The sequence below is a fragment of the Pongo pygmaeus genome, chromosome 2 (genome assembly GCF_028885625.2).
Source record: "Pongo pygmaeus isolate AG05252 chromosome 2, NHGRI_mPonPyg2-v2.0_pri, whole genome shotgun sequence".
Lineage (NCBI taxonomy): Eukaryota > Metazoa > Chordata > Mammalia > Primates > Hominidae > Pongo > Pongo pygmaeus.
The window spans coordinates 109195127-109208850 of record NC_085930.1 but is presented as its reverse complement, the minus strand read 5'-3'; the positions used below and the strand labels follow the sequence as shown (position 1 = coordinate 109208850).

The window sequence follows — 13724 nt, the reverse complement described above, 5'->3', positions numbered from 1 at the left end:
ATGGCCGGAAATTAATAACCTCTCAGAGGCCAGCCAGGATGGAAGAGACCCAGTGGCCCAAGCACCCTTACCAACACTGTTAAAGATCTTCCTTCCAGCAAACAATGGAGTAAATTCCCAGTGATGTAACTGACCTTAAGAAAGAGAAAAGTAAAAGCAGGAGGAGCAGGACCTGGCAGGTTCTCTGGAACTCACCTGTAGGGGCAGCACCTGGATTCCCCTTAGGCTGAGCTGCCTGCATGTTCAGGCCCCATGGCTCCCTTGCTTCCAACCAGGAGATCAGAGCAGGTTTGGTGAATGGTCCCACTGCAGAAGAGAAGGGAATGGCATGAGAAGGGAGATGGATGACACAGAACTACTCTTCAGGACCTCTGGGCCTGAAGTCCTGGTGGGAAGGTGGGAAAGGCCAGGAAGGCAGGCAGCAGAAGCTAGCGAAGGAGGCCCAGTCATTTCAAATAGCCCTGAGCAGAGATAAGAGAGACTGATAGAAGTTGCCCACAAAAGGATTACTAGAATTTTCCAGAGGTGAGAACCACAACGTCTACTTAATTGGTTACATCAGCCAACATTTTTTGAATGTCTAAACGGACTAGGAACTTAAAACATATTACCTTTAATCCGTTGTTTTTATTTGTCTGTTTTGAAACAGGGTCTCCCTCTGTTACCCAAGCTGGAGTGCAGTGGCGTGATCTTGGCTCACTGCAGCCTTGTCCTCCTGGGCTCAAGAAATTCCCCAGCCTTGGCTTCCCAAGCAGCTGGGATTACAGGCGTGCGTACCACATGCTTATATTTTTGTATTTTTTGTAGAGATGGGGTTTTACTATGTTGCCCAGACTGGTCTCAAACTCCTGAGCTCAAGGAATCTTCCCACCTGGGCCTCCCGCAGTGCTGGGATTACAGGTGTGAGCTACCACCTTTAATCTTTATAATAATCCAGAATGGCAGGCATTATTCTCTCCATTTTTCAAAAGAGGCTACCAAGGTGCTACATTAAGTGATCTGGTTAGCAGTTACAGAGCCAGGATCTAAAACCAGGTCAGGTACCTTTCTATGCAGCACAGAACAACCCAAGAAGGCAGAAATAAAGACGGATAGAAGCATGAAGATATCAATTACTTACCCAGAGAAGCCATGTTCCTATAATTCTCCAGCATCACATCCCTGTACAGGTTCCTCTGAGCAGAGTCCAGCCACCCCCACTCGTCCTGGGAGAAGGTCACCTCCACATCCTTGAAAGTCATAGTCTCCTGAAAAAACACTGTGCCCTAGAGCTGGTCCACAGCTCCCAGCTTTGAGGTGGAAGGGGAGAGAAGGGGAATAAAGTGGCTCTGTGTGAGTGCAGGATGGACCTGGCAAAGGTGAAAGGGAAGACCATCACCCAGCAGAAGACCTCTGGGCTTGAGGGGGATAATCTGGTCTCTGGAACACGGGTCTTTGGATGTGAGGTTACTAGACAGAGAAACCCAGGATGGGGGAGCTGCACTATCCCATTAGGCAGTGACGTGGGGACATCAGGAAGGACCAAATGTCCTGTGGCTCACCTGGAGCTGGGCTGTCAGGGACCTGGTTGGTGTTACCTGGTCTCCTGGGCACCCCTCTCTCTGGAAAAGGGCAGGCATCTGGGCAGCAGGAGTATCTGAAGGAGAAAAAGCCATGAGAGAGTGGCTCAGCTCTAGACAGCCCACTGAGAAGCCCACTCTTCCCCCCAGTAGAGGACTCCTGGACCCATAAGCAGGTACAGAATGTTGTTAAACACCCATCTCACATGTCCTCAGTCTACTGGGGCCAGGAAAGGGGTAGTGGGATGGGGGGTGTAATGGGGTAGGAGCAAGCCACATATGGGTTATAGAATGGATGGAGAGGACAGAGAGCTAAGGGCCAGGACAGAAGGAGATTCTCATGAGAGGACAGATGTGGAAACACAACACTACAGGAAATGCAAGAAGTGTGGCATAAGGCTGGGGTCTTAAGGCCAGGCAGCAAGTACCGGATTGCCCAGCCAGGAAGTCACGTGCTTCTATTTCATAGGGAGGCTCCAGGTGGTCCCCCAGAGCAGAGCTGCTCCTGAGAGGTGAAGCAAGGGACCATATCTGTGCAGATCGCAGGGCTCCTGTACCCATCCAATGCACATCTGGGCTCTGGGCAGGGCCCGGGTCCTGGCAAGAAGAAAATGTTGTGAGAGGATCTTTCTGGGAATCAGAAAGCAAACTCAGAGAAGAGACCACATGACCAATCTCTAAAGGACAAAGGCCAAGGGATAGGTAAGCCAGCTCCTTTATTATTTCCAGGCAGGAGGAAAGGGCAAGAAGATCGCCCAGGGAGGTGCCTCCAACCACCTCAGCCTCCTTGGGCTCTAATGAGGGTCATGGGAGAGTCCAGGTAGAGACAGACTCCAGCTCAACACAAGGAAGCACATGGTAACTCCGTACAGCACTCTTGTCAGGCCTCAGATGACAGTGCCACCTTCCCACTACCCCTCAGCTCCCACCCCAGGCCTATAACTTAGAAATGAGAGAGAAGGAACTAGTTCCTGAGAATTAAACTCATAATGGTTCACAGTGGAGATAGTCAAGTAATATCTACTGTCAAGTGCTGCTCTAGGCACTGATGTACAAAGTGAACTCAAAGAGGCAGGCTAGCTCCCAAATTGTAAACTTGTTTTTAATAATAACACTGACAGGCAATGCTAATCATGACAGTCAGCCATGGAACCATAGAAAAAAGTCTCCAGTGTAAAAAATGGCAGTGTCCATCTAAGTAGAGACCAACAAAGAGGAAGCATTTGCCCTGAGACTTCAAACAACTCTGGTCTCTGAGGCAAGGCTGTCCCTCATATACAGATGAGTACAGGAAACTACAATTTGAGATTTTCTGGTCCTGTGGCCGAGACAGTCTCTATACCAATATGGATACTTAGCCTGAGGCCATTAATCATCTGATACAGAGATACACACTAAAGATGATGAACTGACCACAATAATTTATCTCCCATTTTTTATTCTTCTAATAAAGGAAGAATTAAAAGAAAATAAAGAATATGGAAGCACAGCAAAACGAGTTTAAGGACAAACTTTCTCGGGCCCTGGTTTTTCACACTGTGATAATTTTGCTGAACCATAGAACGATTCTGTGACTTTACATATATCTTAAAGCATTTCTCTTCATTTTGCAAATTTGGGGGGCTTCTCCCAGCCCCCATTGTCTTCTAAGTAGCTTTCAACCAGGTAGGCCCTTTTTGCTCATGTGGCAATGTTTTCACGGATTTTTAAAATTACATCTAGTTGTAAATGAGCTGAATATAACCAAGCCATGATTTTGTAACTACTGTGTACCTCATTTCCTTTTATAAATTATTATCAGGTCCTTTCGAACATTTGTTTTGGTAAAAATAACAAATGCTCTTTTAAATTTTTTAAAATAGTACCCCATGTTGTGCAAAAATATTTTCTAATAGTTATATCCTGTGTCTATTTATTACCATTTACTGCTGGTAGACCATGTCCTGATGTCTTACTTGATTTAATTTTTATAATAAAGTTTTAGGGACAAGTATGTCAAATTTGTTTCAGAAATCTTTTTTTTTTTTTTTTCGGACGTAGTCTTGCTCTTTCACCAGGCTGGTGTGCAGTGGCGCGATCTCGGCTCACTGCAACCTCCACCTCCCGGGTTCAAGCAATTCTCCTGCCTCAGCCTCCCAAGTAGCTGAGACTACAGGCGCACACCACCACACCCAGCTAATTTCTGTATTTTTAGTAGAGATGGGTTTTCATCATGTTGGCCTGGATGGTCTCGATCTCTTGACCTTGTGATCTGCCACCTCGGCCTCCCAAAGTGCTGGGATTACAGGCGTGAGACACCACGCCAAGCCACAACTTTCATTTATACATGAATTATGTGTGCAGAATCATATACATATGTATATGTATGAATGTGTGTGTCTATATATATATTTTTTTTTTTTTAATTTTTTTTGAGACAGAGTCTTGCTCTGTTGCCCAGTCTAAACTGCACTGGTGCAATCTCAGCTCACTGCAGCCTCCACCTTCCAGGTTCAAGCAATTCTCCTGCCTCAGCCTCCTGAGTAGATGGGTCTACAGGTGCACACCACCACAGCCGGCTAATTTCTGCCCTTTTAGTAGAAATGGAGTTTCACCATGTTGGCCAGGCTGGTCTTGAACTCCTGACCCCAAGTGCTAGCACTACAGGTCTGGCCAGAATCATGTATTTTTATATAAATAAAATTTTAAAGAAGACTTAAAAAAGTGATAAATGATTTTTTAAAAAACTGTAACAATACAGGAAGCATCAGCTCCCCTGTGTGCAGCAGCAGGACAGGAAGAACGCACCTGAACTGACCGGCTGCTGCTCTCCTGTCAGGCCTGGGACTGCCAACTCTGCCAGGGTCAGGCACATGATAAGCACTTGAATATTTACTGAACAAATTCTCATGATTAGACCATTTCTGCATTTTCTTCTCAATGAACAGAGGCTCTGAAAGGTACAACTATGTGGCCACAGATGTTGAGGTTGTGGAATGAAGTCTAAAATCGAGGTCTTCTATTTCTCAGCCCAGCACTGCCCCTCAGCACTCATGTCCATCTTCCCTGCCTCCCATCTCAAAAGCTTACTGAGAAGGGCCGGGCACAGTGGTTCATATCCGTAATCCCAGCATTTTGGGAGGCCAAGGCGGATGGATCACCTGAGGTCAGGAGTTTGAGACTAGCCTGGACAAAATGGCAAAACCCCATCTCTACTAAAAATACAAACAAAATTAGCTGGGAGTGGTGGGGTACGCCTCAGAAAGAAAAGAAAAAAAATGCTTACTGAGAAGGAAGCTAAATGGTGCCTGCAGAGCGCTCTTCTGAGTTTTAACATGTACTCTCCCACTAAGAAGCCAAGAGCCCTAACCCTAAATGCTGTCCCAACACCCGCCACTTTACAGGGCTATGGTTAGTCTCAAGTCAAATTAGATAATATGTGGAGATGGACTTTGTACACTGTAAGCTACTGTGTCCAAAGACTAGTTACTGGGCTTTTTTGTTTAGAGACAGGGTCTTGCTGTGTCACCCAGGCTGGAGTGCAGTGGTGCAATCATGGCTCACTGCAGCCTTGACCTACCTGGGTTCAAGTGATCCTCCCACCTCAGTCCCCCAAATAGCTGGGACTACAGTCACATGCCACCACGTTCAGCTAATTTTTGTAGAAACAGGGTTTTGCCATGTTGCCCAGGCTGGTCACGAATTCTTGCACTCAAGCAATCCGCCCACCTTGGACTCCAAAGCGCTTAGATTACAGGTGTGAGCCACTATGCCTGGCCTAATTTTTAAATTATGTACAGAGACAGTGTGGGGGGGGGGGTCTCCCTATGTCGTCCAGGCTGGCTTGAGCTCCTGGCCTCAAGCAATCCTCCCACCTCAGCCTCCTAAAGTGCTGGGATTACATGTGTGAGCTACTATGCCCAGAAGTTACTATTATTTATGGAGACTTGCTCACCCTATCTGGAGCTGATATTCCTCTGGGGAGGTAGGAAAGGATACCTGCTAAAGGGTCCATTGCTCAGGGTCCCGTTCTCAGATGCTCAGGTACCATGGGAAAAGGGAAGGCTTCCTCTGCACTCCTCTGTATTGACAGTTCAGAGGGCCACCCCCATCCCCAGACAAGCTGGCTCACCAGCAGGCAGAGTTCCCTGGGCACCACACACTTGCTCACACTCACCCTCCATGATGTCCCATCAAGGTCCCTCTGCAGCTCCTCCAGCAAGGCCACAGCCTCCTCGCCACTCTCAGGGTTATGGAGCTGCACCCACACCCGGAGTTCCCCAGGCAGGATGCTCAGGAACTGTTCTAGCACCAGCAGCTCTAGGATCTGTGACTTGGAGAGAACGTCAGGCCTCAGCCACCAGCGACAGAGTTCCCGGAGCCGGCTCAGAGTTTCTAGGGGCCCCGAAGACTCATGGTAACGAAGCTGTCTGAAGAGCTGGCGGAACAGCTCCTGGCCAGGGCGGTTGAGTGTCTGTGGCCTGGCAGGCTGCACTGGAGTATAGCTTTCATCCTCTTCTTCCTTCTTTACTGTCTGAAGCCGCCCTCGCTCCCTCGAAGACTGGGCCTGAGCTGGATAGACAGCATGCCACCTGCCTGGAGGCATCACTCCTGTTCAGAGACTAACTAGAAGAGTGCGAGCCAAGTCCACCTTAGACGTGGGTCCTCAGAAGTATCTTCTCAGCAGTCAACAATGCCATTTGCTGGGACATCAGAAGTCATCGGCAAGTGACTGAAATAACCAGCATTTCTGTGCAGGAGGGGATGAGAGAATAATGTCCATTATACATGGTGCAGTTGGATTCTGCTGGTTGGGATCATCTTTGTATGTATAAGAAGAGCGTTTGCACAGAGGTATATGCCAGTATCAAGTAGACCACAGCTAGGTTGTCCCCTATTGGAGTAAGCTAAGAAAATATCCCACAATAAAATATATACTGAACTTATACATTAAAACTTTGTAAAAAACACAAAGGGATGATGAAAAAAGTCAGAGAAGATCTAAATAAATGAACAGACATACCATATGCATGTACTAGAAGACGTGACACAGTAAAGATGTAAATTCTCTACAAATTGATCTATAGGTCTAATGCAAATCCTACCAAAATCTCAACAAGATTTTTTTGTAGATATAGATAAATTTATGTGGAAAGACAATGGAATTAGAATAGCTAAAATTATGACAGGTCAGGCATGGTGGCTCACACCTGTAATCCTAGCACTTTGGAAAGAGGAGATGGGCGGATTGCCTGAGCTCAGGAGTTCGAGACCAGCCTGGGCAACATGGCGAAACCCCGTCTCTATTAAAAATACAAAAAATGAGCCAGACATGGTGGTGCGTGCCTGTAATCCCAGCTACTTGGGAGGCTGAGGCACAAGAATCACTTGAACCCGGGAGGCAGAGGTTGCAGTGAATCAAGATCGTGCCACTGTACTCCAGCCTGGGCAACAGAGCAAGAGTCTGTCTCAAAACAAGCAAGCAAGCCAGCAAACAAACAAGCAAAACCAAAAAACAATTATGAGGGAGGGATCAGTCTGAAAACAATCTACCTGATTTCAAGACTTATAGCTACATTAATCAATTATGTGTAGTATTGGTGGAGGAAGAGACACATAGGTCAATGGAATACAATAGAAAAACCAGAAACAGACCCACACAAGAATGCCCAACCGACTTTTTAAATATCAAATGTGATTTTGCTATTATAATATTTTTAAATATCTCAAATGAGCAATTCAAAAACAAAAACAAAAAAATCCTGAGAATCCAATCCCCTAGTTGATTTTATGACCCAACAATGGGTTACAAATTATAATTTGAAAACTACTAATCCAGCTTCCCACTCAACTCTTGTATTTCTTTTTATAATTCATCATGAAATGTGGTGTCCAAGGGTTCAAGTCACTTTCAGGAGGTAGCACTTTGGGAGGCCTAAGTGGGTGGACTACTTGAGGTCTGGAGTTTGAGAACAGCCTGGCCAACATGGCAAAACTCCAGGTCTAAAAAAAATACAAAAAATTAGCAGGGCATGGTGGCATGTGCCTATAATCCCAGCTACTCGGGAGGCTGAGGCACAAGAACTGCTTGAGCCTGGGAGGCAGAGGTTTGCAGTGAGCCAAGATCGTGGCACTGCACTCTACTCTCCAGCCTGGGTAACAGAGCGAGACTCCATCTCAAAAAAGAGACTATCTGGAGTATATTTTGGGCTCTGAAGGAATGTTTGTTTCTTCTTACCTGGGGAAGGAGCTTGTGCTACAAATCACATCACTATGTAGAGGAGTCCACACCTGCAATACGCCCAACTCATTTTTTTTTTCTTTTTTTTAAAGACAGGGTCTCCTGCTGCTGCCCAGGCTGGAGTGCAGTGGTGTGATCATGGCTCACTGCAGACTCAAACTCCTGGGCTCAAGCAATCCTCTTGCTTCACCCTCCAGAGGAGGTAAGACTACAGGCATGTGACACCACACTCAGATAATTTAAAATTATTTTTAGAGATGAGGCCTATGTTACCTCAAACTCCCGGCCTCAAGTGATCGATCCTCCCACATCAGCCTCCTAAGTAGCTGGGATTACAGGCATGAGCCATTAAGCCTGACCTCCAATCGATTTTTGATAAAGATGCAAAAGCAGTTCAAAAGAGGAAGGGTAGTCTTCTCACCAAATGTTGCTGGAGCAATCGGACATCTATAAGCAAAATAAGGAAAACTGACCAAAACCTTGCCTCTTGTACACTTGAATTCAAAATAGATCAGACTTGGCCGGGTGTGGTGGCTTACGCCTGTAATCCTAGCATTTTGGGAGGCCTAGGTGGGTGGATCATGAAGTCAGAAGTTCGAGACCAGCCTGACCAACACAGTGAAACGCCGTCTCTACTAAAAATACAAAAAATACAAAAAAAATTAGCTGGGAGTGATGGCATGCGCCTGTAATCTCAGCTACTCAGGAGGCTGAGGCAGGAGAATCGCTTGAAGAGGGGTGGTAGAGGTTACAGTGAGCCAAGATGACACTACTGCACTCCAGCCTGGGCGACAGAATAAGACTCCGTCTCAAAAAAAAAAAAAAAAAAGGATCAGATTTAAACGTAAGCCATAAAACTATACAACTTTTAGAAAACAATCCAGGAGGCTGGGTGCAGTGGTTCACACCTGTAATTCCAGCACTTTGGGAGGCCAAGGCAAGCGGATCACGAGGTCAAGAGATCGAGACCATCCTGGTCAACACGATGAAACCCCATCTCCACTAAAAATACAAAACTTAGCTGGGCATGGTGGCACGCGCCTGTAGTCCCAGCTACTCGGGAGGCTGAGGCAGAAGAATCACTTGAACCCAGGAGGTGGAGGCTGCAGTGAGCCGAGATAATGCCATTGCACTCCAGCCTTGTGAAATAGCGAGACTCCACTTCAAAAACAAGAACATAGGAGAAAACCTTTAGGATCTAGGATGAGGCAAATAGTTCTTATGCCTGATACCTGTGATATTATGATATATATACACATTGGTTTTTATCCATGGTTCATGGCTCCTAACTCCCATAGCCCTTATTTCCCAAGTGACTAAAACAATAAGCATATCTTTTGTTAAATTATTTGGCCTTTATCCTTGATTCCCAAAGCAGCTTTGGAACTTCAGAGTGATAAAGGCAGACAGCCTTTTGTTATAATATTGGTGCATTTTAGGCCTCAGAAGCAGGGCTCAGAAAACAGAACATCTCTCTCTGACCTTTTCTTGCCCTCCTTTCACCTGCTCCTTTTTCTCCCCAAGGCAGGCCATAGAAACTAAAAATATACAGTCATCTTCCCCCTTTTCTGTCCTTCTGCTGGCCGTAAATTCTCTCACCTATTGTATCTGATTGTAGGTCATAAGATACCCATTTCAGGAGTCCTCCCTCATACTCAGTAAGTAGAAATGCTGCACAGAGAGGCCAATTTGAACTGACAGCCTGAATGTCCCCACTCAGTCTATTAATATGAGATCAAACTCTTTTTGTCCAGTCATGTTTTACATGGTTGTCCATGCTTCAATCATGCTTATCCAATGAAGCCTCCATAAAAGGTCCAAGAGGATGGGGTACAGAGAGCTATGGACAACTGCACTTGTGGAGGCTTGCAGGAAGGTGAACAAGAACTCATCCATGTGCCAGGATAGTGGTGCATCCCATCTCCACAGGAACAAAAGCTCCTGCACCCAGAACACTGCCAGACCTCCCCCTATGTATCTCTTCATCTAGTTGTTTATTGTATCCTTTAAAATATCCTTTATAATAAATTGATAAATGTGTTTCCCTGAGTTTTGTGAGCTGCTCTGCCAAATAAATTGAGCAACACAATCGGAAAATTAACACAACAACAACAAAACAAAACACCCAGAAATAAAGCTAATAAAAAATGTACAGGATCTTAAAAGATAAACAAAAGATATAATAGACCTGAATAAATCTTAAGTATGGAAAGACAAATCTTTTCACGATGCCAATTCTTCCTAAGGTAATGTGTGGTTAATAAAATCCCAACCAAATTCCACTATCTCTTCTTAGGGCTTCATAAGCATATTCTAAAATTCAAGCAAATGAGTAAAAGGCCAAGAATAGCCATGATAAATTTTTAGAGGTGAAAATATTTGTTCTACCTGACATTAAGGCTTACTATAAAGCTACATTAATGAAAACACTGAGTATTACTGAAGGAACATGCAAATAGTAGATAAAAGAAACAGCACATACAGAATCCTGACATGGGCTTATGCATACATATATATTTGGTCTATGATAGAGGCAGCATTAGAAATCAGTGGGAAAGATTAGACTATTCAATGAATTGCATTGGGACAACTGGCTAGCCAAATTAAAATAACAAAACCACACACCAAAAAAATGAATTCTAGTTAAAGATTTACACTAAAAAGGCACATTCTTCATGCCCCAGGAACTGTCCTTCTAAGAATCTACCCTGAGAGCCAGGCATGGTGGCTCATACCTGTAATTCTAGCACTTTAGGAGGCCAATATGGGAGGATCAGTTGAGCCCAGGAATTCAAGACTAGCTTGGGCAACACAGCAAGACTCTGTTTCTATTGAAAAATGAAATAAAATAACAATCTACCCTGGAAAAATAGATGCACGGTATATAGACATTTACGTGAGTGTACACTAGAGCACTCTGTAAGATAATATTGAAAACAATCTACTTGCCCAACAATAGGCCTAAAGAAAAGTGAAACCGCCTTTGCAAAATTATGACTGAGACAGTGAAAGAGATCTAACTTAACTGATTCCATCTTGCTTCTAACCTCCAAGCTGTCTTTGTTCATTCCTGGGTATGGGCAGAACTAACTTTGGGAGAAACTTATAGTTTAAACAAAGAGAGTAACAACCCTTTCCCAAAGCAGACCTCCTTCTTGCCTGGGGACTAGACTGCCTTTGTAGGACTAACATTAGCCACAAGATTAGAAATTATGGTTTAGGAATCATGCAGCTGGAGGTTACAAGATTCTGACCCTCCCTAACTGCTCCTAAGATCAATGCCTGAGATATTTTGCAGACCCTGCACTTGATGGATTAGCTGGCACAACCCAGATCAATAAACCGGCTCATTGGATCTTCTGGCCCCCCACCCAGGAACTGACTTAGCGCAAGACAGCTGCGACTCCCTATGATTTCATCTCTGACTAATCAGCACTCCTGGCTCACTGGCTTCCCCCCATCCACCAAGTTATCCTTAAAAACTCTGCTCCCTGAATGCTTGGGAAGACTGATTTGAGTAATAAAACTCTGCTCTCCTGCACAGCCAGTTCTGTGTGAATTACTTTCTCTGTTGCAATTCCCCTGTCTTGATGAATCAGCTCTGTCTAAGCAGCAGGCAAAGTTTACTCCTTGGGCGGTTACAAATTTGGGGGCTTGTCCGGGACTGCCCTTGTGGCTACCTGCCCGTGGTTCAGTGGCCCCCCTCCAGCGATGGATCCAGAAGCCAGCCAGCCCAAGCAGCCACCTAGTTCTTTTGGAACTGGGGGCTGATTCTGGTACTCTCTCTACTGGCGGGGCACTGCTGACCCAATGTGCACAGATTTAATAGCAATGGAGAAATAGTCCTGGGGGGACATCCCTTAACTGTAGCCCTATCACAGGGTGTCTGTCTGTAGCCCCACTGCAGAGTGTCTGCATTAGTGAGTATCCTAGGTGCTTCCAATGCCTCCTTCCTTCACCCAGCAGCTTCTGTAGCCCTATGGTGTGGTATCTGTAGCCCCATTACGGGGTGTCTGTTTGTAGCTCCACCATGGGGTGTCTGTGTCTGTGGCACCACTGCCAGGTGTCTGTTCGGCTCCTGAAGTGCTCCTTCTAACCAGTAGGAAGAGTCCTGGTTTGGAAGACTTCTACTCAATCAGGAAGATTTCAAGGAGGTTTCTCAGACCGAGAATAGGAGGATAGCTTGGTTAAGGATCTGATTTAGAAGGCACTGTCTGTCTGTCTCATCTTTGCATGTGTTTGTTTTTGTGGAAGGGATCTCAGAGGGGTTGCTGATGGAAGTCCAGCAGGCCTAACTCAAAGAACCTTCCCTATTTGGTCACATTCGATGAGCTCTAAAGACGGCTCAATGCTCAACAGGTCTGTCTCTTGGGGTGACTATCTGCTCTTCCCCTTGCCCAGAGACCCCATTGTGAATTACCATTCATAGGTTGTCCTTTCCCACCTGGTATGGATCAAAGACAAGAGGGGCCAATGTGAAAAAGTTTGAGCTTTGTCAGGTTGACTTTGGGTGCTGAACAAGGTGACTAATGTTTGTTTTGTTATGTGTGTTTTGCTGGGATAGAAAATGTTAATTCAGTTCCCCATGCAGCCTGTTGGGCAAATTAAGAATCTTGCCTATGGTTTCATAAAACAGGAAAGAGTGATTTTTCTCTTGTAAAGTGGCTTGAACCCCACAGCTATGGTGCAGTGAGCAGCGTCATCAGAACCTGCTCCATTCTTCTGGAACATGCAGAGAAAGGGAGCCCAGAAACCTGGTCTACCGGCAAAAAAGGGTAAGAAATGCTTACCAGCCAAGTTTCTGGTCTCTCTCTCTCTCTGTCTGGGTAAATGGTAAATGTCACTATTTGTCTCTCTGCAAGGGTTTGATTAATAGAAACTAGTCTTAGGCAGTAGCAAATCTGGTGTACTTTGTGCTAAGAATTTGTCTTTCTGTGTTCTGCAATGGAGAAAGGACTATCACAGGATAGAATGTGGGTTTAGGACCCCCCCCATAAGCCCACTTTTCAAGCCAGCCTAGCAGGCTGGACAGTTACTTTGCTACAGGTCTCCGAAACCAATATCGTATGAAATTTCTTTGTCTTGTTTTCTGTCCTTAAGAGCTTAACCTTGTGACAATGTGGGGATACTTTCTCTTGGTTTCCGCCATCCAGAGGACAGGAATTTTGAGGTTCATGTCATAGGTAGCCCTAAAAATTATCTTGAGTAGTTAAAAGCCTTTGCAAGCTTGAAACTGGCTTCCCTAGGCTCCTTCTGGGAAGAACCATAGAAACTGCTCATTGCTCTAACTCAGTAGCTAAGGCTTTGCTTTTTGACAATGGCAGCCTGGGTTCTATTCTTGGCTTCTGGAATGATTCATTTCTGGTTTTTTATTTATGTAACTTTGCCATTTATTGAGGTTCCCCACCCGCCCATGGATAGTTTCTGATTTCCAATCTTGAATTTTCCTTTCTCTAAACTACCCTGGGGGAGATTCTAAATCTTGAAAAAAAAAAGAAAAGAAACTGCTTACCATCTCTTTGAGACACCTGTGTGTCCATGGCTAAGTTATAACCTTAGTGAAAACTGATTAATTTCATGTGGGAAGTTACCTGTGGTAAAATTCAAAAGCCAAAAATATTGGCCGCTTGGTATGGCTAAAGTTGGGTAATAAAAAAATTTTAAAGAATTTTTTTTAAGAGTCCTATGGTTAAAAGCTTAATTAAAAGTGGATAAACAAGCTACAGGTATATTTAAAAGGCCTTTTTTTTTTCTTCTTGGAACTTGTTTTTCTGGAAAAATATTTTTTCTTCTCAGTCAACTGAATTATTTTTCTCCTTTTTTTTTTTTTTTTTGGTGAGATGGAGTCTTAATCTGTTGCCCAGTCTGGTGTACAATGGCACGGTCTCAGCTCACTGCAACCTTTGCCTCCCAGGCTCTAGCAATTCTTCTGCCTCAGCCTCCCA

General features: G+C 45.0%; 1 protein-coding gene across 4 annotated transcripts in view; it reads right to left on the bottom strand.

Annotated features, from left to right (window-relative positions):
- Positions 1 to 13724, bottom strand: part of ZNF445 (zinc finger protein 445) — a 38032-nt gene that overhangs the window by 9571 nt on the left and 14737 nt on the right. For 2 of the 4 annotated variants that reach the window (XM_054479545.2, XM_063661993.1), the window contains exons 2-6: positions 5716 to 6288; positions 1988 to 2156; positions 1542 to 1636; positions 1121 to 1247; positions 196 to 306 (exon numbers count right to left, since the gene is read on the bottom strand). In XM_054479545.2, coding sequence (XP_054335520.1) covers positions 196 to 306; positions 1121 to 1247; positions 1542 to 1636; positions 1988 to 2156; positions 5716 to 6144 — 931 coding nt within the window. In that variant the 5' untranslated portion in view covers positions 6145 to 6288. Of the gene's footprint in view, positions 1 to 195; positions 307 to 1120; positions 1248 to 1541; positions 1637 to 1987; positions 2157 to 5715; positions 6289 to 13724 lie in introns of those variants that run through there. The other 2 variants (XM_063661994.1, XM_063661995.1) reach the window with 2 other exon arrangements.